At 46.2% G+C, this 24,663-nt stretch overlaps 3 protein-coding genes across 7 annotated transcripts in view; 2 read left to right on the plus strand and 1 right to left on the minus strand.

The window, feature by feature from the left end:
- The first annotated feature begins 1,130 nt into the window (after positions 1–1,130).
- Positions 1,131–8,141, plus strand: NFE2 (nuclear factor, erythroid 2). Of its 3 annotated transcripts, none has more exons than XM_044226705.1 (3): positions 1,131–1,341; positions 5,503–5,671; positions 6,870–8,141. In XM_044226705.1, exons 2-3 carry the CDS (start codon positions 5,558–5,560, stop codon positions 7,875–7,877), a joined length of 1,122 nt encoding a protein of 373 aa, XP_044082640.1. In that variant the 5' UTR covers positions 1,131–1,341; positions 5,503–5,557; the 3' UTR covers positions 7,878–8,141. The 3 variants fall into 3 exon arrangements, with proteins under 3 accessions (XP_044082640.1, XP_044082639.1, XP_044082641.1); XM_044226704.1 differs by lacking the exon at positions 1,131–1,341 and adding an exon at positions 1,748–1,819; XM_044226706.1 differs by lacking the exon at positions 1,131–1,341 and adding an exon at positions 5,046–5,296.
- Positions 8,142–10,737: 2,596 nt separating this feature from the next.
- Positions 10,738–17,205, minus strand: HNRNPA1 (heterogeneous nuclear ribonucleoprotein A1). 3 transcript variants are annotated; one of them, XR_006381273.1, is made up of 12 exons: positions 17,098–17,205; positions 16,433–16,549; positions 15,994–16,140; positions 15,638–15,848; positions 15,454–15,546; positions 15,281–15,373; positions 15,006–15,080; positions 14,659–14,817; positions 13,929–14,084; positions 13,616–13,681; positions 11,116–11,233; positions 10,738–10,883 (listed from the first exon to the last, which is right to left on the minus strand). XR_006381273.1 is itself a non-coding variant. In XM_044226912.1 (11 exons), the coding sequence occupies exons 1-10, from the start codon at positions 17,110–17,112 to the stop codon at positions 13,626–13,628; spliced, it is 1,122 nt and encodes a 373-aa protein (XP_044082847.1). In that variant the 5' UTR covers positions 17,113–17,205; the 3' UTR covers positions 10,738–10,883; positions 13,616–13,625. The 3 variants fall into 3 exon arrangements, 2 of the variants coding, with proteins under 2 accessions (XP_044082847.1, XP_044082846.1); XM_044226912.1 differs by lacking the exon at positions 11,116–11,233; XM_044226911.1 differs by having other exon boundaries at positions 10,738–11,233.
- Positions 17,206–17,754: 549 nt separating this feature from the next.
- CBX5 (chromobox 5) overlaps positions 17,755–24,663 on the plus strand; it is a 37,403-nt gene continuing 30,494 nt past the window's right edge. The window contains exon 1 of the mRNA XM_044228502.1: positions 17,755–17,917. The gene's annotated coding sequence lies outside the window, so the exon portion shown is untranslated. The remainder of the gene's footprint in view (positions 17,918–24,663) is intronic.

A 24,663-nucleotide genomic window follows, 5' to 3' on the forward strand; every position in this document is an offset into this window, starting at 1 on the left:
CCCAGGCACCCCCAGTGAACATGATCTTATCAGAGAATGTTGGTTGGGTGCCAGCTCTGCCTTGGGGTGACACTCATCTTCCTCCCTCTCTTTAATTATTTCCAATAGAACTTGAACTATTATACAAAGAAAAAAATAGAGAAAAAGTTTTAAGCTGCAGCTGTAAGGACTGAAGCTAGACATGAGAAGGACTTTCCTTACAGCTGAGAGCCACTAACGGGAAACTAGAAGGAAACAAGACTCCTGTGGTCTCTGGAGAGAGATCTGTTTGGCCTGGGTCTTGGATTGTGCATTGGAGACCAAGGATGATAGAGCAACTTCTGGGGGGTACTTCCTGCCCTGAGAAAGAGCTGCTGTGGGTGCTGGGGGATCAACCCGATATCCTAAGACATGTGCTGGCCTGTCCAGAGGATGAGGCTGCCCTGTGTTTGGGATGCCCTGCCTGGAAGAAAGGAGGACAAAGGGCACCCAGGGCCCCCTTTAAGAGAGGTGAATACTGTCGCTGCTGGGTGCCCTGTGCACATCTAACTCCCCTCACACACTGACAACAAACCTGGCCAAGAAAGAGGCCTTTGTCCTAGGACATCTGAGGCTGCTGGGGGAGGGGAGAAGGCTACAGGTGAAAGGACACATCAAAGCAGCCACTGCCCCTCCTCCCCAAAATAGCTCCCCTCCCTCTCTCCCAGACCCGAAGCTTTCCTTAAATAAAAGCAATGCTCTAAAAGCCCACTTGCCTTAACAGCTGGGACACTAGACATTGGGTCCCTATCTTCAGCAGCTATGACTCAGTTTCCCTGTCCCTAAATGAGTTAGGGGGCAGAAGGAAGGAGGTTAGACTTGTACGAAGTTTAGAGGTCACCTTGGAGTGGGCCACTAGGTTGGATTTCATCCTGTGCAAGGGAGAAACGCAGGCCTGGCCGCACTCCTGGTCTCGGAAGGAGGGCTGAGAGGCGCTGGAAGCCATGCGTGCCCCCGCTGGCCGGGAGCAAGGTGGGGGGCGGGGTGTGGGCAGAAACCACACCGGGCTCAAGTTTCCTCTCTTGGCCAGAAGGGGCAGGAGGAGAGGAGGGCCACGGGGAGAGGGGAGGGCTGGAGGAAGGACAGAGAGCTCAGGCCGAGGTCTTCAGAGAGGAGGCTGGTGCGCCACCCGGCGCTCCCCGTGCTCAGGCCGAGCCTCCACACTCGGCGCTCAGAAATGGCCCGGGGGCGGGGCGCGGCCTTCCCCCGTTTCCAGAGGTAGCAGGGATCCTCACCCGGGAGGTGTCAGCGCAGGCCCAGCCTCCCCAGAGACAGCAACTGGAGCCACATCTCTCTCCTCGCCCAGCTCGGACCCTGCCACAGGTGCCTGAGGGGCGGGGTGGGAGGTAGATTCCAGTGGGATCCCACGGGCGAGCTGGGGAGGTGGAAGGGGCAGAGGGAGAAAATGACCAACTTTCCGCACACCCCCAGGAGACCTCGGGCCTTCCCTGGCTGCCCCTGGCTTGGGAATTAGACATCTTTGGGAATTCATCTGGGAGAGGACCTAGATGGCTTATTGAGCACTCTTGAGATTCTTGGGTGAGAGGCTGTAGGTGGGGACCAGACAGTCATCCTCTGAGGCCCCTTTGAGGGGGTGGGGGTGACCCTGAGTAACCCTTCAGCAGGAGGGTGACCCTCGCAGGGGGGGTAGCCAACAAAATCTTAGGCCTATGGTACCCCCCCTTTCCTTTACTCAATTCCATCATGCTGCCCTGACTGGCCAGCTGGGAGGATTTGGGGGAAGGTGAGGAACTGGAGACCCTGGATGCCTGGATGCCTGGATGCCTGGATACCTGGATGGGTGAGGAGCTCTGCAGAAGGATGGGATGGTGGGGGCAGAGCTGTTGAGGTCTTGCCTCCTTTGCTCCTTCTGGGCCTGGGCAGTTGAGCTCACTAGAACTGACAGGGAGAAGAAGGCATCCTACCCTGGTACAGTTCCTTCGGACTGGAAATCTTAGCAGCTGGGAAAGTAGGAGTCTGGGTAGCAGTGAAAGAGGGGAGGTAACAGATCTGCTGGGGCTGGGATTCTCTAGTCATTGACCCCCCAAATGACTGGCATTTGGTTTCTAGGGACCGAATGAGGATAACAGAAACTTGTTCCTTTCTGCCTTGTTCCCATCCACCTGTTTGAGTTGTGTATGTCCTCAGGAAACTAAATCTCACTCTGATAACTCTCCCTCTCTCTTCCGGTTTCCTCTGTTCTGTTTCTCTATTTCACCTCTATGTGTCTCTCCCTCTTTGGGGATGGTTCCTAATATTTCTAAATAGCTTGCTCACCTGCCACTCCACACCCCAAGTTTCCCTGATACCTCCCCATCTTTTCACTGCTCCTGTTGACACAGGGAGAGGTGGGTTGACCTACTAAACCTCAGAACAGGATCCCAGAGGCAAGCGCCTTCTCTCGTTCTCTCCATCAAGGCACCCCCACAAATGGTCCTCATCTTGAATTCTTGAATATAAAGCTGTGTGTCATTCTGTGAGTACTCAGAGACTGTGATAAGAGCTTTCTGGGGAGCACCATCAGAGTAAGGATCAGAGTAAGGAGGATGGATTATAGCCCCTGGAGATGGCGCCAGTCCTACCTGGTACATGTTGGTAGGGAGGAAAAAGGCTGTGTGACTTCAAAGTGCAGGTTAAACTGGAAAGTGGGAACTGTTTATTGTAAAGCAAAAGGGTCACAGGGAGGCCTGCTCTAGTCTCCCAAGAGCTGTTGTTTCTGCATCCTCTGTGACGTTTTGTTGGAGTCAATTCTGACTACGCCTTCCTCCCTGCTCTATACCACTAGCTCCCAGTCCAAGTCACCCAGGCCCTCAGGCCCATCCTTAGAAAGGTAGGCTCCTAAGGTCCAGAGGGGCCTATGCCTGGTGTATAGACCACCAACAACCACTGACTATCTAGGGGAAACCATACTATTCCCTTTTGGCCCGGTGCAAACTTGCCATTGCCCCAGAGAGGTGGTTGGAACTAGTTGATCTAGAGATTCTCATCAACTCCCTCTTCTCCGACCTCCTGCCTCCCACAGGGACCCTTCTGGATTCTCATTTTCCTGTCCCAAAGGTGCATGAGGAGGGGCTGATATTCTAGTCTTAGAGACCAGGACAGCCTAGAACCCAGCCTAGCCTGGGTCTGAAGCCTGCGTCTGGAGATCATTTGCCAGGCTCTTTTCTGGCTTTGTGTTCTTTCCTGTAAATACATATGGTTGGACTAGTTTAGCATTTTTCAAGGTGGGGTGAGCTTCTGGCATCAGAAACACTAGGGCACTTGTTAAAATGCTGCTTGTTGGGTACCCGCACTTATGAATTCAATTCAGTGGGCCTTGGAGGGGCGGGAATACTCACAGGAGCCTGTGATTTTAGAAGTACGACAGGTGAATTCGGTGCATAATCAGGTTTGTGACTCCCTGAGCTAGATGCCGTGTACTGCCTTCCGCAGCATGGAACTTCTCTGGTCCTATCTCCATTTGATGGAAGAGACTAAATGGAGAACTGATTTAACCAAAGTCATGCTTTTGGAAGGCCAGAGAACCTGGTCTCCTGCCTCCTAGGGCAGGATCTTTGCACTGCACCTAAGGGTCAGATCCAGGAAGATACAAGGAGGGACAAAGTTGGGGTGGGGTGGGGGGTACGGTGTGAAGGACTATGAGGCAAGAGTCATTGTCCCTGCCCCCTAACCCCCTTCTCCATTCACTTTGCCTTTGGGCAATTTCCTCCCGAACCTGGGTGGGGGAGGGTGGGGTTCCGGTGTTGAAATGGCATCCTAGGCAGACATAAACACCCCACCCACTTTGCCCATGGGCCAAGCTCCTGGGCCTACACCAGCTCCCAGCTCTAGGGATGGCAGTATAACAAAGGGGCAGGGGGCAAGAGCTAGGGAGATCCTCCTTCCAAAAGATAATTTGCAGTCCTTACTAATTTTGGATTAAGTCAAAGAGTGGATTTCGTATTGGATAGCTGTGATAGGCCATCCTTGTAGTGATCTAAGGTCATGCAATTTGAGGTCATCCAGTCCTAGCCTCTGTTCTTTTCTAAGTGTCTCCCTCTCCCAGCCTGCCTGCCTTTACTTATATGGTAGGGATGGGGTGCTGTGTCTGGCCAGAAGATATTGGGAGGTCCCTGTGAAATCTACTTGTCATCTCTTGTTGAAGGCTGGGGGAGCAGGTGCAGGGAGACGGGTGTTAAGGAATAGGGAGATGGGATGAGGAGAGGGGCGGATAGAAGGGAGAAGATGAAGACAGGGGTGAGGGTTTGCTGAGAACTGTAAGCTGCCCAAGCAGAAAGGGACCTCTGAGTTAGACTTCTCCAACTCCCTAGTTTTATAAATGAGGAAACAGAAGCTCAGAGCAGTGTGACAGCTTTGCCCAGCCTCACATGGCTGCTCTGTGGCTGACTGGCAGCTAGAGCCCAGATCAAACATGGGTGGGGGTGCTGAAGGGGACTGTGTTTTTAAGACTCCAAAGAGATACTCCCCCAGAAGAAAAGAGATATCACAGGATGAACTGACTGAGGTGAACCGCCAGGAGAGGCTTGGAGTCTGGAGACTCAGGAGTGGGATGGGAAGGTGTCTGAGAGGCTGCTGCCTGCTAGCAGAGTCGGCTAGTAGACATTCCAGATGTATGCCGGCTCTTTATCGGGTTGAGTCTCAATTTCTGAATGGACCCTATAGGATCTTTGTGAAAATCAGTCTCAAACTAATTCTTGTAAAACATCAGCATAGTTCTTGACAGTGCTTAATAAGCTTTTGCTATGGTTGTTGTATGCCCTTAGGAACCTTGGAAGCCTGGTGGTGTGGGTTGGGGTATGGCCAGGATGACCCTGTAGGGCCATAGGACAGAGGTCCAGTGTCTCCAGAGACCATTCCTCCTCTGCTGCCTCCAGCTGATAAACCTCTTATCAGGCTCAAGCAGGGGAGCCCAGAGTCAGGATAGGAGGAGAAGGCAGAACTGCTATCAGCCACCAGGCCTGGGCCGTATCTCAGAGAAGGGGAGTGGCTGTCTGCTTGGCTCTTCCCACAACATGCTCCTTGGGGATCCCGAAGTACTCACTCTCAACCTTGGAGGATGAGACAGAGGAGGAAAACTGAGGACCGAGGGGGAAAGCAGGAGTGACCCTGGAATTGCCCCAGAAAATGGGGGAAAAACAACCCCAGAAGATGTGACTTCTTCCCTGCCCGCTGATACAGTTTTGGGGAGCAAGAAGAAGGGGAAAGGGAAGGCACCTTGTCTGAAAAAGTAGGTAAAGACCTACTGTGCTCCCAAAGGACCTGACTACAGCCAAAGCAGGTGAGGTGGAGATCACATGGCAGGGAAAGCCTTTGTAGCATAAGGAGTTGGTTGATGAGGACAACAGAGCTGAGGGCATGAAGCCTCTCCTTCTCTCAGCTGAGGCTGCTGGGAGATCTCCATGGAGGCAGGACAAAGTTGCTGGCCCCTAGCGGGACATGCTTTAACCCAGATCTTTTTTTAAACCTCTTTCTCCTTTGACACAGGTTGCTGGGGCCTTTTGGGCTTTGGGGACCCGGGACCAGGCCCTGGCCCAGTAGGATGCCCCCGTGTCCTCCCCAGCAGAGCAGGAACAGGGTGACACAGTTACCCGCTCTGGAGCTGGGTGAGATGGAGTTGACTTGGCAAGAGATCATGTCCATCACTGAGCTGCAGGTGAGCTGGGTCGGGGGCACCTGGGAAAAGGAAGAGCAGAAAAATACAGAGTCTGGCTGGGACCTGAGGCAGGGGGCTGGAGCAAGCAGGGAATGTTCCAGGCACTGGAAAAGGATGGGCTGGAGTAGGAGGGAGATCTGGATGGAAGACCAGAATATGAAGGGGAAAAGGGTGTGGAAGAGCAGGGGAAAGGAGTGGTGGGGAGGGAAGGATCTGACTGGGAGTATAAGCTCTCTGGGCAGCCACACTGCTCACATCTCTCTATCCCACCTTTTGCCCCACCTTTCTTTTCTCACCTTCTTCCCTTCTTAACTCCTCTCCTCCAATCCTGCCCATCTTCTTCCCTCATTTCCTCCCCCTGTCTTCAGATGCTGGGCCCCTTTCCCTCAGGTAGCAGAGCGGTAATTCAGGGGCCTGGAGAAGGGGGGGGTGTCAGACTATGACAGGGTCCTCGCCTCCTGCTAGTTGGACAAAGGGGTGTCTGTTGGTCTAACAATGATGCCTTTGTCCCATCTGGGCTGGAGCATGGTGTCTCCTCCATGTGGGTTGGGGGCCCTGTTTTCCAACATGTTCTCTCCTCTTCTCTGCACCTGGGCAGGGAGAGAGGGACTGAAGAGGAGAGGGTAGAGCTTGTGCTGGCTCCCCAAGGTGCCTCAGCCCCCAGACCTGGCTCTGCCCACTGACCCCACCCCTCTTTTCTCCCCTGTCGCAATGCCTGGGTCCTCAAGATCTGCCCTGAGCCCTCCTCCTGCTCAGCAGCTCCCTCTGCTGGGAACCCAGGGGATGGCCAGGGTCTGAATTTGACCCTTTGACCCTAGATAACCACAGCAGGAAAGGGTTTGGGGAGGCGGGGAGGTCATCATAGATAACAACTTCTGGTCTTCCTGAAGGAACTAAAGGAAGAAGTGCCACTTCAACCCAGTAAGAACTTCTCCTGAGGAGGAGGAGATTCTATATTGTTGCAGCCTTAGATAGTCCTTTCCCAAGTCTGACTTCAGTGACTTCCATTCCTGTTTAAGCTGCTTTCTGATTGAAATAGCTTCACCACAACCTTACAAGAAGCTTTGAATGATTTTTAGCACTTTTCTGTTCCCCTGTTATCTCACTGTGTCTTTCAGAAGGACCCAGCTTCTTCTGGAGAAAGAGCTGGTTTCTGTTCCTCAGGCTGTCTCCAAAACCTCTTTGTCTTTTCTTGCAGGGCCTAAACGCTCCAAGTGAGCCATCATTTGAGGCCCCTGCCCCAGCCCCATATCCTGGGCCCCCACCACCCCCAACTTACTGCCCCTGCTCAATTCACCCAGATGCTGGCTTCGCCCTTCCTCCACCACCTTATGAGCTTCCAGCACCCACATCTCAGGTCCCAGAGCCTTCATACTCCTATGGCAACATGGCCATCCCAGTCTCCAAGCCACTGACCCTCTCGAGCCTGCTCAGTGAGCCCCTCCCAGACCCCTTGGCTCTCCTGGACATTGGGCTGCCAGCGGGGCCCCCCAAGCCCCAAGAAGACCCAGAATCCGACTCAGGATTATCCCTCAACTATAGTGACGCTGAATCTCTTGAGCTGGAGGGGACAGAGGCTGGTCGGCGGCGCAGTGAGTACGTAGAGATGTACCCAGTGGAGTACCCCTATTCACTTATGCCCAACTCTTTGGCCCACCCTAACTATGCCTTGCCACCTGCGGAGAACCCCTTAGCCTTAGAACCCTCTTCAGGCCCGGTGCGGGCCAAGTCCACTGCACGGGGGGAGGCGGGGAGTCGGGATGAGCGTCGGGCCCTGGCCATGAAGATTCCCTTCCCGACGGACAAGATTGTCAACTTGCCGGTAGATGACTTTAACGAGCTGTTGGCACGATACCCACTGACGGAGAGCCAGCTGGCCTTAGTCCGGGACATCCGACGGCGGGGCAAAAACAAGGTGGCCGCCCAGAACTGTCGCAAGAGAAAGTTGGAGACCATTGTGCAGTTGGAGCGGGAACTGGAGCGGCTGGGCAGTGAGCGGGAACGGCTACTCCGGGCCAGAGGGGAGGCTGACAGGACCCTGGAGGTCATGCGCCAACAGCTGACAGAGCTGTACTGTGACATTTTCCAGCACCTGCGGGATGAAGCGGGCAACAGCTACTCCCCTGAAGAGTATGCTCTCCAACAGGCTGCTGATGGGGCCATCTTCCTGGTGCCCCGGGGGACCAAGATGGAGGCCACAGACTAAGCTGGCCCAGAGAGGTGGGACTGGTGATGGAGATTTCCTTTATTCCCTTCTGATAAATGTTCTCCCCAGAAGAAGCTGGGTTCTCCAGACCAGAAGAGGACAATGGGAAACCTGGCATTTGGAGGACCCAAGGTGTATTCAGTGGGCTTGCCTTGAGACAAGTGTATGAGGGGAGGTTGGAATCTCTTTTCCATGATTCAGCTTCCTAGGTCTCCAACCTCCACATCTTGTTTGAGCTTTGGTCTATAAAACGCTCTACACAAATAGCCTTCCACTGTGTCTTCCTTCTCAAGAGAGGGTGATGAAGCTCAGTACTGAGTTTAGTGCTTGTTAGTGGTGGGAAGGGAATCCTGCCAAGCTTGTTTCTTTCCCCTACAACTTTGTATGATACACACGCAAGAAATTTGGGCTTGAGCAGTGTGATTTACCACCTTTATTTCCTTTTTCAGAGCCTGAGATCATGGGTGATCTGAGGAATCACCAGGGAGGCCCAGCCTCCCTGGTGGCCCACTATTTACAGAGCAGGGATTGCTGGCAGCACTGGCTACCTCTGTGCAAGGTCGCTGAGGTTTAGACCTCTCCTTTGTCAGTCTTTGGAACACAGAAAAGTCTAGAATGCCCCCAGGCTTTTTTTCTGTTCTCTCCCGCCTGCCTACTACTATAGGATGTCCTCATCCTGATGTGCCAGAGCTCTCTCAGAAGACGGAGATGGGGGCGCCTGGGTGGCTCAGTGGGTTAAGCCGCTGCCTTTGGCTCAGGTCATGATCTCAGGGTCCTGGGATCGAGTCCCGCATCAGGCTCTCTGCTCAGCAGGGAGCCTGCTTCCTCCTCCTTCTCTCTCTACCTGCCTCTCTGCCTACTTCTAATCTCTCTCTGTCAAATAAATAAATAAAATCTTTAAAAAAAAAAAAAAAAAAAAAAAAAGAAGACGGAGATGCTCCTGATTGGAGAGAATTTGGACATTAGCTTCGAGGGACTTCATACCGTCTGGGCAAAACCTGCTCTCCTGTGGAGTAGGTTATGCCTTTTGGTGAACTCTTCTCCTTGGTTACATTAGACACACTATCCAATCTTCATTTCAGGACATCCCTTTTCTAGATCTTCAAACATCTAGGTCTCTTACTTTCTTGAAGGGAATGCATTAAGTTCTAGAATCCTTTATCACATCAAAGTCCGATCAAACTTCTCAGACACTACACCATCTTCTTGGATGAGTCACTGAGTTAACACAAATTACCTCTTTGCGGGTATTTTACTTCTATTTACACTTCTACTCAACTTTACTAGCTCCAACAATGAAAACTTACTTTCGAGTTCTGACGCTCTACACAAATAGCTGTGAGCTATGAAAAGCAGATGATGATCAAAGTGGTATGGAGTCTTTACACTTAAAGATTCTCAGAAATGTGGGCTCGAAGCTGGGTTAGGGAATGAAAAGTTTAAAGCTTCTGATTCCTAACAGAACTGAAAACAGACGCCTTGTCAACTTTCTCGAGAAATTCAAAATGTAGAATCAAGTTGTAAAGGGCAGTGCCTGGGATTACCGGTTCAGAAACTTGTTCACCTAAGGGCCATCAGTCAAGATTTCACTTCTAAGCAAGCTCCCAAGTGGTAACTCCGAGGCAAAATTTGACCCTTACCCAAGTAAGGTACAGTTCTAGGCACTGGATTTTATAATGGGGAGAAATGCCCCCATCCCACAGATAAACTGCAACAGGTCAAGACCATACAAACAGAACTTAATACCTAACTAAAGCAAAGGTGGAACAGCTTTGGAGTATGACCTAGGTTCTATTCTAGAGGTTGCAAAAACTTGCAACAGGTAATCATCTCAAGTTATAGAATTTACCATCAAACTTGTATTTGTAAAGCATGCAGCAAAATACACATGACAGATGCAGGACTCCCATTTTTTTCAAAAGCAATGTTTTGCACACTGGTGGCCCGAGTTGCCTTCCTTCTAAACCATGACTGTGAAGAGAAACCTGTTCTAGGTAACTACAAGCCACATGTGAGAATTAAAATCACAGCAATGGAGACGGTGTATACATTTACACCTTCCTACCCCTTCTACTAGCTGATGGAGGCTAGATCTTCTCTTGGAAGATAGAAGTTCAAGCATTTGCTGGGGGATTCAATTACTGCTCCCAAATTTTGGGGTTACTTCTGAAAAACTTGCCCCCCCCCCCAGTAAGCTTTACCTGGTTCGATTTTTTGTAAGCCAGAGATAGCTGGCCAATAAAGGCTTGTGGAACAGTTAACAGCTTACTTCTGAGTGGGCTAGCAAGAGCCAGTTTCATTTCACTAAAACCATGCTGCTGTTGGGATAAGTTTTACGTATTAATACGTTAATAGAACCACTTGCATTCCTAAAGGCCAAGTTATCATTTACTTTTTAGTTTGGGGAGAGGTGGCACCGGTGGGGGGAGAAGCACTCCCAACAACCTAATTGTTCCCCCTGAATCTCAATTTCAACCTGTAATTTTAAAAAGTGTTTATGTTGTCCCACCTTTCTTAACATACCTATTTTACTTGTTCATTTAGAAGGATCTAAGGAGGGCGCCTGGGTGGCTCAGTGGGTTAAGCCGCTGCCTTCGGCTCAGGTCATGATCTCAGGGTACTGGGATCAAGTCCCACATCGGGCTCTCTGCTCAGCAGGGAGCCTGCTTCCTCCTCTCTCTCTCTACCTGCCTCTCTGCCTACTTGTGATCTCTCTCTGTCAAATAAATAAATAAAAATATTAAAAAAAAAAAAAAGGATCTAAGGAAGCGTAAGTTAAGGAATGAAGGGGAAGGACTTCCAACTCCGCTAAAAAATTCAGATTTATCATTATCATGAAAGGAAAAAAGTGAAACAGAACCAAATTAAAAGCATTTTATTAAAAAGTCCATTCATAAAACTGAATGATTAATTCAAGCTGCATAGCAGCTAATAACCCCATGGCAGTGAAAATGAGGGGCAGTGGCTCAGATAAAGAAAGGTTGTCCTCATTAAGGAAGGATGTTGCTGCAAGAAAGAAAGAAAGAAAAAGTTATGAAGTGTTTACATATGCACTTGAAAGATTCTGCAATTACTCATTCTGTTTACTGGGAAATCAACCGCTTTAGGTATTTTGTGGGCAAAATGGTAGACTATGAGATCCCATTTTTTTTTTTTTTTTTTGGTTCTTAGGCAGCTTGTCATTCTCTACTTTGGTAATACCAAGCACTTTTGCTGATCAAGTTCATAAAAAGCTTACCTTTTAGCCATAAATTTGGACAGATGAGTTTCTGATTTTTTTGTATTTTTTTTTTGTATTTTTTTTTGTTTTGTTTTTTTTAAAGAGAGTTGATTAGCCTGGAGTAGCAGACTCCTCCCTAGAAAAGTAAACAACCTTTAGAACTAGCTTTTCTGAGACCAAGTCCCAGCTCCGGGTAAATCCCCCCACCCACCAAAATTAATGGTCCACCCTCCCTCCCACCATGTTTTGGGGAAGATTCTAATGCATTACTTTGAGCCATTGTTTTAAGGAAATGGATTAAAGGAAGGCATGAAATAAATCAAAATTAAAGGGCAAAAATATATTGTCATAGAAGAATTAGTGTTTACTTCCTTCATTTGGGAGCCAAGTCTAGGGTGTCAATTTAAAGCAATTGATCTCCAGAAAAACCAAGTTCAGCTTAACTGGACTAGTATTGGCTCAATACATTAAGAAAAATGTAACAGAAAACTGGATTTTAGGTAACACTATATGGATGGAAGTAAAATCTGTTCTTACCTACCAGCATAGCAATAAAACCTTTCCTCCTGGTTCTGACTGCTAGTCCTAAGAGTCAGGTGTGCCTTACTCTTGTCTGCCTCCTTTCTTGCGATGGTCACTGAAACTTCACTCCCTCCGTGGCCTGCCCCTGGCTTATCTGTACTCCACATACCACAAGTGTCTACTCTCAGCTGTAGAGTGTCTGAGCTCGGAGCCATTCGCGCTATGCTTGCTAGCAGTTCCTAGTAGCTGAACATCTCTCCTGGATCTTTACAAGGCATTGTCACGAATCCTGAGGTATCTGCAAACTCCCTCAATAGTTAAGGTTCCACCTGCCATTGCAAACTCAGCCAATATCAAACTCATGGAACTATCAACCATGCTTTCCCACCCACCTCCCCCCCACCTCCCCCCCCACCCTCCTCCCCAAACTTCCAAGTAACACACCCACGGGATGGAATACACAGTCCTAGTGATAAACAATTCTCTATGCTACCAGGTACAATGGCACTGAAATTGAGGGTACCAAGGGAGGGCTCAAAAGAACCTATGTAACAAATAACAATGATTGGATATTAAGTAACTGTAAAAGGCTTTAAATAAAAATCATTTTCTATACAATTAACATTTTAGGATGGTTGTGTGATGTACCATATTTAAAGGAAAACTGCAGTTAACATGAATATAATAAGGTTCCTCACCATCTCCATAATTTTAATGTCCAAACAGATTCAATAGTATGGTTAATCTATAAACCTCTATTAGGGACCCACCCACCAGAACCAAGTTAAAACTGCTGTTTTCCTTTAATGTAAGCCTGTTTTTGTATTAAAAATAAGATATTCTTACTGGTGCTGGTCAGTTTAAAAAGGTCTCCCAAACACTTCTAAGCTGTGGACTTATGGGGTGGCATTAGCCAGCAGCTGGTTTCTATTCTCTGGCAGAGTTTTGAACTTGGAATTGTGATAGAAGCATTCAACATTATGAGGGGTAGTGTGTAGGGAAGTCCAAAGCTCTGCCAGTCCCAAATCCATACAGTTGTCATTCCATTCAAGAGAATATTAAATCGTTTATTGATTACACATGATAATGGATGATACACAAGCTTTAATCCCATCTATAATTTTATCTGATACCATAATTCAATTTAGATATATTGCATAGGATGTGCCAACAATCATATTAATAACCAAATAAACTCCAGGACTTTGCTTGGGTGACCTTTTAATGGTGAACTCCAGGTCACAACACATTAACTGTCAGTTCAACTACACCAAGTTTTGTGGAGACAATGGCTTCTGTGCCCAAGCAGGTTGCAAATAAATTTCGAATGGAACCTGGCATCACCCTGAAGGAATTCTAACTTCACACTGTTGGGGTAGTATACCAAGATGGCTTCAGAGTAGACTAACTTTACACAGCACATTTAAAAAAAAGACACATTTATTCAGCGTCATGATCAGACTATTACATTTAGCAATCAACAGCATGGGTGCAAAAAAAAAAAAAAAATCTACATTAAAACCCTTTGTTGGAATGCTTTACACTTTCCACAGAACAGAAACTAAAATAACCTGTTATACAATTAGTCACAAATACAGTCCTCGAGTTTTTTTGCCCATACACATGAGTATTGTCTAAAACATGTCTTCTTTGTAGCAGCTAGGCCCTGCCACCACTGTGCTTGGCTGAGTTCACAAATCTGTTGTAACCTGTAGCTTCCCTGTCACTTCTCTGGCTCTCCTCTCCTGCTAAGCTTTGTTTCCTGTTGAACAATATGGAATAAAGTTGTTAATCTAAACATATTAAGACTCAAAGCTACAATCCAATAGCAAGTTTTGTTTCCCACAAATTTTGCTGATCTGAATATTAACTTAATATTCAAAATTTTACTGCAATTATAATGTTAACTACTTTGCACTGCTCAGCTACATTAGGGTTACTGGGTTCATTATCATTTACAAAAATTAACTTGTAAGATAAAAAGGTGTTTACTTACCTGGCAGTAATTAAAACCTTCTGCCACTGCCATAGCTGCTGCTGCTGCTGGAACCACCATAGCCACCTAAGAAGAGAGTATATGTCCCTGTTAATCTTTGGAAGTGCCAACAAGATTTTTTATACTGGGGGCAACAGATGTCCCTATTTTCCAGAGTTTGAGCTCACTTGACTTTCCCAATTTGACTGCACATACCTTAAAGCTTTGAATTGTCAGCGTTTCACTACTATACAAACATTACCTAAAAGTTAGTATTTTTTACTAGAACTATCTACAGGTAACTAGCACTTCCAACACTGCATATATACAATACCTTGGTTTCGTGGTTTGGCGAAGTATTGGCCTCCACCACCATAAGGGCCAGAGCTTCTGCCTCCAAAATTGCCTCCTTTCATGGGTCCAAAATTTGAGGATTGATTGTTGTAATTGCCAAAATCATTATAGCTTCCGCCACCTCCAAAGTTGCTTCCTAGGAATGAGAAGAGGGCTTTTATATGCTACTTGAAGATGGCAACTGTGAATTCTATTTAGTCCTCAGAGCCAAAGAAGCTGCATGTTCTGCTTGCCTTCCTCCCCAACTCATGACTCCAACGTTTGATTATCTGTTTCATCCTTTTCTCGGCAAGGCACTCAGCTGAGTAATCCACTACATTTTAAGAAGGTTTACCCAACTTACCATGGGGTTAACAGCAGATGGGTCTATAGCCTTTGAAGGCTACTACCCATCAAGGGCACTACAAACACATGCTGGATATATCAACTAAGTGCCTAAGATCCCAAAGGAGTTGAAATATTAAATCCTGCTAGAAGCTAATCTAATTCTGATTAAAGACACCGCTATCCACTTAACCATCTATCTATCTTGGGAGTGAGGCGGCCCCAGCTTAAAGCTAGGAGGAGGTAGCATTAGCAAGCCCATTAAAAAAGAATACCATGCACTGTACCACATAATGCTTTTAAGAGCATCAAATCCCCTTATGGGCGTAAACTCTAAAGGGCTAATCTAGCTGTTGCACCAAGTACTTGGATCACTGGATACCTACCACTACCACCGCCATAGCCGCCTCCGCCTCCTCCGTTGTTATAGCTGTCATAGCTGCCACTCCCGCCATAGCCACTGCCCTGGTTTCCATAACCCTGTCCACCACTTCCATAGCCTCTGCTTCCTCCAGAGTAACCAGGGCCGCCTCCTCCATAACCACCTACAAGAATACAATTCTTCTCAATAAGACAAAAGTATTCAACAATCAAAACCTGTGCAAATGTAATGCCTAAAAGCCTGCACACCACATGCTGTTTGTTATCAGAGCTAAGCTTGTCATGCACTAGTTTACTAACCTAGTCTAAAGGTTGCCAAACGAAAGTTCACCTATATACTCCTTAAACTTACCATCATTACCAAATCCGTTATAGCCATCCCCACTGCCACCATATCCACCACCACCTCGACTGCCACCAAAGCCACCTGGAAAAAAACAGAATTTTAAGCTACTTTTTTAAAGTATATAAATTATACACAATTTATGCCCTTAATTTTATACTCAAGATTTAACCTTCTGGTTAGCTGAGAAGCCAGAACTACACTTAGATAAAATTTAACTTTAGGGATAACTGAACCACAAGGCTCACTATTAATTCTTAGTGGCAAACTATAACCACACATACCTCGACCACTGAAGTTTCCTCCGCGACCAAAGTTGTCATTCCCACCAAAACCACCTCCACGACCACCACCGAAGTTTCCAGAACCACTTCGACCTTTAAAGATAAGTTTTAAAGGTTAAGTCATACAGATTATAATTACTTAGCTATCTGTAAGAATTATCAAATAAACCCACCTCTTTGGCTGGATGAAGCACTAGCCATCTCTTGCTTAGAGAGCGCTTTCCTTACTTCACAGTTGTGGCCATTCACAGTATGGTATTTTTGAACTAAAAAATTACCAAGAAAACACGATCTCAGGGCTTAGAACAGAACACAGACTTCAGAACCCCTAGCAAAGAGCATGTCCCGGATACTTACTGACAATTTTGTCTACAGAATCATGGTCATCAAATGTTACAAAAGCAAAACCCCTCTTTTTGCCACTGCCTCGGTCAGTCATGATCTCAATCACTTCGATTTTCCCATACTGTTCGAAATAATCTCTTAGATGATGTTCTTCAGTGTCTTCTTTAATGCCACCAACAAAAATCTTTTTCACAGTTAAGTGGGCACCAGGTCTTTGAGAATCCTAATAGAAAAAGCCCAGTTAAGTTTCTTGGATCAGGAAAGGTATCCTTAATAAAGATCACTAAAGTGTGTTAAGAACCCCAAATGGGAAATCCACTTAGTGACACACTTCTAAACCGTCAGAGGCAGGAAAAAGTATCACTCACTTCTCTTGAGACAGCCCTCTTTGGTTCCACAACTCTTCCATCCACCTTGTGTGGCCTTGCATTCATGGCTGCATCCACCTCCTCCACAGTGGCATATGTGACAAACCCAAAGCCTCTGGAGCGCTTGGTGTTCGGATCTCTCATTACCTGAAATGTTAACGCATTTAATACACAGTAAAACCCTAGAACCTCTGGTCATTTCTATCCCGGGTAACGTAATAAATTCTTTCAGCCCATTATGCAAAGTCCTCCCGTTTCCCACTACCCATCTAATCTAAAATTAACTAGTACCTTCTAATTAGGTAAAACCACACCTTCCCTTGCCAAATTATTTTCAACCACAATCCTGTTAACAATCTTCATAAGCACAGTAATTACCAGAAAATAATCCAAGTAAACGGACTAGTTCTACTGGCCTTTTGTCTCTCCCAAGTCTTACCACACAGTCCGTAAGTGTTCCCCATTGCTCAAAATGGCTCCTCAGACTCTCATCGGTTGTTTCAAAGCTCAGACCTCCGATGAAGAGCTTCCGCAGCTGTTCAGGCTCTTTGGGAGACTAGCAACAGGGGAAAAACTCGTTACATGTGGGCTATAACGCCAGACACCTTACAGTTGGGAACCGCAAAACTAGGCAGCAACGTTATGTAGCCCTTATTGTTCCTTCGGGTCACAGCAAGCCACGTGCTTCTCCCCATTAGGGGAGACGTATGTGGGGGCTGGGAACCACGAGCGCATGCGTCTCTACTGTCCCTCCGACGCACGCGCAACAAAAGGACTAGGCTAGAAAAATACATAACCAGCATGGAACTATACCTGTTCTTTAGAAAACTCGTCCCCTGTGACGAGGTAAAACAAAACCAATCGAATGTGCCTAACTGTTTTGCCAGGAGGGGCAAGCCTGGCGTGATAACCAAATGTTGCGGGACGGCGGCCTCATGGCGACGACGAGGACAAAATGGCGACCTGAACTTTGGGAGGGGTAGGCCTGGCAGAAACCGAAGAACTGCTGTATGAGCTGGCGCGAGCAACCCAACGAGGCTACATCCTACCGAACTCAGGAAGCAGCGAGGAAGAAAATGAGATTGGAGACAGCGTGTTACTCACCTCTGACTTAGACATGACGGCGGTGGGAGGGGAGACTTCAACGATGCTTACTCGGCGGCGTCCACGGGCAGAAAGGAGTAATCTAACGAACGTATCTGCCAGCCTACCTTCGGCCTCGCTTTTTTATCCCGCCTCCTCGCTTTAGGCATTGGTAGACTCCGCCCCTGAGTATCTCTGATTGGATATTTGCAATAGCTTCCCCCTGCTATTGGTCTGTAGTCCCGCATTGCTGTTTAACGTCATCCGTTTGGGCGTTCCACGTAGTCTCCACCCCTTAGGGGCCATTGGTTCCCGAGTAATATTAACCTTAACTAGTGTGATTGGCTCGCCAACCAATCATTCATATTTGAATGTACCTAAAGTATTTAAGTAAATTTTTAATCCTTCAAGGCCCGAAATTACGTTCAACTCACTTGACAAAGCACGGTTAATACTATGTATTAGGAAAGAAGTTATCAGGTGACTTTTTTTTTTTTTTTTGCAACGACCGCCTGCTGAGCGCATGTGTAGTAAAATGGCGAGTTTACGCAGGCGCATTAAGAAGTTCCGCTTGGCGCTTGGAGCACGTGAAATGGCGGGCGGGAGACGGTGGCGAATCTACAGCGCCTGCGTAGTGGCGGGAGTTGTGCCTCGTTTTGCGCAGGCGTAATGGGCGGAGAAAGGGTTCAGTCCCAGGATTGGTCGCGCAGGCGCAAGGAAGGATCCGTTTTGGCGGGCGGTTGGCGTTGCGCAGAAGGCGGCGGCCGTGGTGTCTTGTGGTCCGGCCTCACCACAGAGGATCTGGGAAGACATTAGCGTGAGTGATCGGTCTCGATTCCGGGTAAGTGGCGGATAGTCTTGCCTACCCATACTAGGTCTTGAACTGACTCCAATTGGGTCCGTTATTGTGTGAAATGAATGGACCGCGGGGTGGGGGCTAGTGAAGGGGGAGCGGTGGGTTCGGCCAACCAATGGAAGAACAGGGGCGGGATGTTTTATTCCTGTAAGTTCTGTGGAGCTTTGCAGCGGGAGAGTTTGACTGGCTTGTGTGTGGGCCAATTGGCTCTACTTTTAGCTGCCGACTGATCGGTCCTTGGGCCATCGGAATGTGGGAGGCGGGTTTTCCGCTCCTGAGCAGCGTCTCCCTAAGCCAATGAGCACGGAGCGCGCGGTAGGTTGGGCTCCTCCAAGAGGCAGCGGGTTGACTCCAATGGGGAATGCAGGAGTCGGGCGGCTAAATGGATGGACCAAATTTGGAGCCAGTAGGCGGGTACCCTACGGAAAGCGCTCGCGCAGGTCGTCCAATCAGCATTCTAGAAGAGAAAGGTCTTAAATTTGGGGTTGTGACGATGGTTCAATGTCTGTGATGGCGCGGCGGGCACATATTTTATTCACAGTGACTTCTCTAACGAAGTCTTTAGGCTCCCATCCACATACCTTTCTGGTAGGGAAACTATAAGTTTGCTCCTGTGTTGCTTCGAATTTGGCATCCCCCCCATATCGTTACTTCTCACCACTTCACACTTTTTAGGTTTTTTTTTTTTAATTAACATATAATGTATTTGTTTCAGGGGTACAGGTGTGTGATTCATCAGTCTTAAACAATTCACAGCACTCGCCATAGCACTACACTCCCCCATTGTGCATCATCCAGCCACTCCATCTCCGTCCGCCCCGCGCCCCCGCGCCCCCCCCCCCCGGTCCAGCAACCCTCAGTTTGTTGGTTTTGAGAGGGGCAGGATAGGTCTTTGGGAACCCACTTCTTTAGGACGACTGACTTGTAATGTTTGAACCAAAAGGATAAATCTCTAGTGTCGTGGAAAGGCGCCCAAGAAGAATCTACATAATGATGCATGTTTCTACGGACAAATAGATATTTGTAAATACATAGAAAAAGTTTTGGAAGTCTACACACTAAAGTGTGTTATCTTTAGGGAGAGACTGAGATCTAGGAGGTTGGATCTCTAATGTTTAAGTCTTTCAGGGATTGTAATTTGTGACTAAAAATGAAAAAGTCAGTTTTTGTGTTTCCAGTCATAATCACCTGCTTCTCATATTCTCTTTTATCCTTACACCTGGAGAAGGTGCTGTTTTTCCAAAGAACTAAGGTGATCCTCCGGATAAAAATACAAATTTTTAAAGATAATTTTTTTGTGTGTATTTAGTACCTGCTAGGGAGACATTGTGCTAAGGACTTTATAAGCAATATTTGTGTCTCAATGCTTTTATCTTAGTCTCTTCTTTGAGGAACTTTCCCCCTATGTATATCTTTCTTTACACCTTTAAAGAGAGTTTCTAAGCCCTCTTTCTGCCCTTCCTTTAAGGATGCCTGAATTTTGATAAGTTGCTTAACAAGGGTGGTATTTAGGGTGGTAGGCACAGGAGGAGTCAGCCATCACCTGGATTATTCCATTGCCTTGATTGTATTTCCTTCAAAGTGTTTTACAGACAGTGTAATCACCTGTTGGTAACAACCACTGAGCTGATTTGAAGATGTTTTGTAAAAATAAAGAAATTTTCATTACATGATGGCTTTATCAGAATCTAAATTGCTCTCTTGTTCACTGACTTAAGGTTAATAGAAAAATGTTTTAAAATCTTTAAAAAAAAAAAAAAAAAGGGGCGCCTGGGTGGCTCAGTGGGTTAAGCTGCTGCCTTCGGCTCAGGTCATGATCTCAGGGTCCTGGGATCGAGGCCCACATCGGGCTCTCTGCTCAGCAGGGAGCCTGCTTCCTCCTCTCTCTCTGCCTGCCTCTCTGCCTACTTGTGATCTCTCTCTGTCAAATAAATAAATAAAATCTTTAAAAAAAAAAAAAAAAGAAAAATGTTTAAATACTGTAAGTTCAACTATATATGAAGTACACTTCTGATTACAGAACTTTGTGACATTGTACAAAAGAAAGTTAATTTCACTTGCTCTTAAAATGAACAGAGGAGAGATTTCTGTGACCTCTGACACTTGCAAGAGGACAAATCAGTTTCATATCATTAAAAACTGTTTGTAGGTATGCTAATAATGCAGCTGCTTTTGCTGAGTTTATAAGAACTAAAGGACTCTAGATTAAGGTTATTTGTCCCTAATTTATTTAGGTTCAAAAGGAATACAATCTTTTTTTTTTTTTTTAATGTATTTATTTGACAGAGAGAAATCACAAGTAGATGGAGAGGCAGGCAGAGAGAGAGAGGGAAGCAGGCTCCCTGCTGAGCAGAGAGCCCGATGCGGGACTCGATCCCAGGACCCTGAGATCATGACCTGAGCCGAAGGCAGCGGCTTTAACCCACTGAGCCACCCAGGCGCCCCAAGGAATACAATCTTGATCTATAGGGTTTCTTGCAATATTATTGATGTTTTGAGGTAATATACGCCTCTCACCTCTTCCCTCACCCCCATTTGTGACTTACCAGAATGCCTCTACACATTGCCAGATGCCCTCGGGGTGTCAGTGGTGGTGGTGCAAAATCACTCGAAAACTATTGATGTTCGGGCGCTTGGCTGGCTTGGTTGGAGGAGCATGTGACTCTTGATCTCGGGGTGGTGACTTCAAGCCTCACGTTGGGTGTAGAGATTACTAAAAAAAATAAACTAAAAAAAAAAAAGAGAGAGAGAAAAAAATCATTGATTTTAAAGTGACAGATGCTGGGGGTTCCTGCATGGCTCAGTGGAGGAACATGTGATACTTGATCTCTGGGTCATAGGTTTAAGCCCCACATTGGGTGTAGAAATTACTTAAATAAACTTATATAAATAAATAAGTAACATGACAGATACTGGAGTTGATTATCTTGTCAAAATCTTTTATTTTAGTAATTGAAAATTGGAGGGAGAAGATGGGTGAAGTGTCTAGGAAGTAGCCTTTGATAAATGGATCACTAAATCCTAATGGTTATCTCTTCAGAAGTAGAGAGATCATCACTCCATTGGGTAAAAGGAAAATTTAATTAAGTTTTTACCATTTCTTGCACTCTAAACACGATTGCATCCTGTTTTTGATTGGCTGCCTAAAATAATGGCAAATGTGTTTTGGACAGAGGTGGACTTTGCATTAGATGCTTATTAGATTTTCTCCTGCTTTAAGCCTTTCCTTTGCTGGAATTCTTTGGGATAAATGTGTCTCAGACTTTTGATCTTGACCCTTGCTAAGATACACATTTACATTGACCCCGTACACATATGGAAATAAGTTTCACTATATGAATATATGTGCAAAGCAGTCTGGTACTTTCTCATCTACAGTACACTTTCATTTTTTTAAAAATGCAGGTCGGTTTTTGGTGGTTTCGTGGCTGTGTTTAGACCACAGATAGGGGAAAAAAGAAAACTGATCTGAAGAATAGGTAAATCATGTCGTCTTAGAGTACTCTGAATGGATTCCACCCATCTCTAGCCCCAGCTCCTTGGATTTATAAACACATTAACCATGACCCTTTATTTGATTATTTTAATTTGAAAGATTTCAACATAAGCTTCTTGGTTTACTATGGTGCGCAAGTACACATTGCTTTTTTTGTGAATTCTCTTACAGCGTTAGAGTTAATAGGTCTGATGAACATTTCTCTCTGGTAGGGAAATTTTAGTGGGTTAATTTTTCATTGATATTCTGAGACTATCACATTGAAAACTTTTTTTTTTCCCCTTAAGATTTACTTTATTTGAGAGGTGCGTGGGTGGCTCAGTGGGTTAAGCCTCTGCCTTCAGCTCAGGTCATGATATCGGGGTTCTGGGATCAAGCTCGGGATCGAGCCCTCATCGGGCTCTCTGCTCAGCAGGGAGCCTGCTTCCCCTCACCCCCAGTCTGCCTCACTGCCTACTTGTGATCTCTCTCTCCCTCTGTGAAATAAATAAAATCTTAAAAAGAAAAAAAAGATTTTACTGTATTTGAGAGAGAGGGAGAATGTGCACGCTTGTGTGCAGGAGCCAGGGGCTGGCGGGGGCAGAGAGTAGGAGAGGGAGAGAATTCTTAGAGCCAGATGTGGGGCTCAATCCCAGGACCCTGAGATCATGACCCGAGCCAAAATGAGGAGTCGAATGCTTAACTGACTGAGCTACCCAGGTATATTGAAAATCTTGTTTGGACTGACTGACTTGCCTTTGGAGAACCTGGTTTGGTTCATTTATACTGGTCTGTTAACAAGACCAGATGTTTAGCCTTTGTTACAAAATTAAATTTCAAGTACTTGTGCTTACAACTTAAGGATATATTATATTATTGCTGGGACACCTGGGTGGCTCAGATGGTTAGGCGTCTGCCTTTAGCTCATGTCGTGATCCTGGGGTCCTGGGATTGAGCCCCACATCAGGCTCCCTGCTGAGTCTGCTTTCCCCTCTTCCTTCCTCTCTCCCCTGCTCATGTTCTCTCTCTCTCTCTCTCTCTCAAATGAACAAGTAAAGTCTTTTTTTTTTTTTTAAGGATATATTATTACTGCCAAACCTAAAAGGATTAGTGTTTACTAAAAGGGAACATAACACATCTTCACTGGTCTGTCTGAAAACCAGTAAGTAGACAGCTATCTGGATAGTAGGTGAGCAGGATAATGTTTGGGGCAAAAAAGGAAAAAAGAGAACATTACTCTGCAGTGGCTGGATTTTTATATGTCTGGGAAGGTTTTGGTAGTTTTTTTTTTTTTTTTTTAATATTCATTTATTTGACAGACAGATCACAGGTAGGCAGAGAGAGGGGAGGAAACAGGTTCCCTGCTGAGCAGAGAGCCTGATGGAGGGTTCGATCCCAGGACCCTGGGATCATGACCTGAGCCGAAGGCAGAGGCTTTAACCCACTGAGCCACCCAGGCACCCCTTGTTTGTCTGTTTTTATTTTCAGTTACCTTACGTGAAATTGGATTAAAGCTGTGTGCTGTGGATATTGATTTTAAAAGTAGTAGATTACAGGGGCTCCTGGGTGGCTCAGTCAGTTAAGCGGCTGCCTTTGGCGCAGGTCATGATCCCAGTCTCCTGGGATCAAGCCCCACATTGGGCTCCTTACTAAGATGGGAGCCTGCTTCTCCTTTGCCTGCCATTCCCCTTGCTTGTTCTTGCTGTCTCCCTTTCTCTCCCTTCTTCTCCCTCTCTCTCCCTCTGTCAAATAAATAAATAAAAATCTTTAAAAAAAGGTAGTAAATTACAATGTGAGATACCACTTGTAACTGACTCAGTATGGCTGCTATTTACACTTTATTCATGAACTTGAATTCTGAGCAATTAAATCTTTTTTCTCTGACATAAAATTTGATTTTCCTTTCCTCCTTATAAAGGATGCCTTTTAGCTGATCATTGTACTAATGGGAAAGAGTCCAGGTCATCCTGAGAAGAGTTGGCTTGTGCAGAATCCAAGATACAGCTTTGTAGAATTTCTGTAAGCTACTCGAAGCCACATATTCATTTCTGATGACAACTTTACACTTGTGTTGGCAGAACACCCACAGTGACAACTGGTGCCTATGTTTAGTCTGTCCAGGAGCTCTATCAGCTAACATGTTTGGGGAAAAACCTACACTGTTCTTGTTAGCAGCTATGTAAATATTAGACCTTGCGGAGTTTGTCTTCCTGGATCTGCCAGTATTTTGTGGGGTAAGTTACATTCTCTGTTTGCCTCAGTTTACCCTTTGAAATGAGGGATTTAAAGGTTTTAGGCATTCTTTGGATTACTTGAAGTACAATTCTTTTTAGATCAGTAATTGGATTTATATATATCCAGTTTATGATTTTTAAAAAATTTTATGTCCACTGTGTAATAGTTTCCTTTGGCTGCTAGCCCAAATTACCACAGACTTAGTGGCTTCAAACAACAGGTATTTATACTTAAAATTCTGGAGGTCAGAAGTCTATAATAAAGGTGTTGAGCCCCCTCTGGAGGCCCTAGAGTAGAGTCCCTTCCTTGCCTCTTCCCGCTTCTGGTGGCTGTCAGCCTCACCTCTCCCTGCTTTCTCTTTACTTCTTTGTCTTCTCTGTGTCTCTGCCTGTCATAAGGATGGATGTGATTGTGTTTAAGAGCCAACCAGATACTCTAGGATACATTTTTCCTTTCGCATCTTTTGCCATATAAAGTAATGTTCATAATTTCAAGAGATTAGGACTTGGTTATCTTTTTTTTTTTAAGATTTTATTTTATTTATTTGAGAGAGAGAGACAGTGAGAGAGAGCATGAGCGAGGAGAAGGTCAGAGGGAGAAGCAGACTCCCCATGGAGCTGGGAGCCTGATGTGGGACTCGATCCCGGGACTCCAGGATCACGCCCTGAGCCAGAGGCAGTCGTTTAACCAACTGCGCCACCCAGGCGTCCCAGGACTTGGTTATCTTTTGTGGGGGGCACCATGCAGGCCACTACATCCTAGTTCTCTAACCCTTATCCATAAATTTTACCTAGTTCACAAAATAAAAAGTTACAGGGCACCTGGCTGGCTTAGTCAGTCAGTTAACTGAGTCACCTAGGTGCTCCAAGAAAAAGTTATTTGAAAAATGAGAGGCGAGTGGGAAAAAACTCAGGAAACCTAGATTCTTTTCCCTCTTCCGTCATTAACTGCTGATACAACCTTGGTTGAGCCATTTGCCCTCCTTGGTCCCTAGTTTCTTCATCTTACATGGAAAGAATTG

Source organism: Neovison vison, chromosome 12 (genome assembly GCF_020171115.1).
Source record: "Neovison vison isolate M4711 chromosome 12, ASM_NN_V1, whole genome shotgun sequence".
Taxonomy (NCBI): domain Eukaryota; kingdom Metazoa; phylum Chordata; class Mammalia; order Carnivora; family Mustelidae; genus Neogale; species Neogale vison.

What these genes read in the sequence shown, in the direction of transcription:
- HNRNPA1 (XM_044226912.1), bottom strand. An exon ending in GAACACTTACGGACTGTGTG is followed by an intron (nt 16,141 to 16,432) that starts GTAAGACTTGGG and finishes TTAACATTTCAG; the next exon opens with GTAATGAGAGATCCGAACAC. An exon ending in AGAGGGCTGTCTCAAGAGAA is followed by an intron (nt 15,849 to 15,993) that starts GTGAGTGATACT and finishes TTTTTCTATTAG; the next exon opens with GATTCTCAAAGACCTGGTGC.
- NFE2 (XM_044226704.1), top strand. Translation starts at nt 1,800, where the DNA reads ATGCCTGGATACCTGGATGG. An exon ending in ATGCCTGGATACCTGGATGG is followed by an intron (nt 1,820 to 5,502) that starts GTGAGGAGCTCT and finishes CCTTTGACACAG; the next exon opens with GTTGCTGGGGCCTTTTGGGC. An exon ending in TGTCCATCACTGAGCTGCAG is followed by an intron (nt 5,672 to 6,869) that starts GTGAGCTGGGTC and finishes CTTTTCTTGCAG; the next exon opens with GGCCTAAACGCTCCAAGTGA.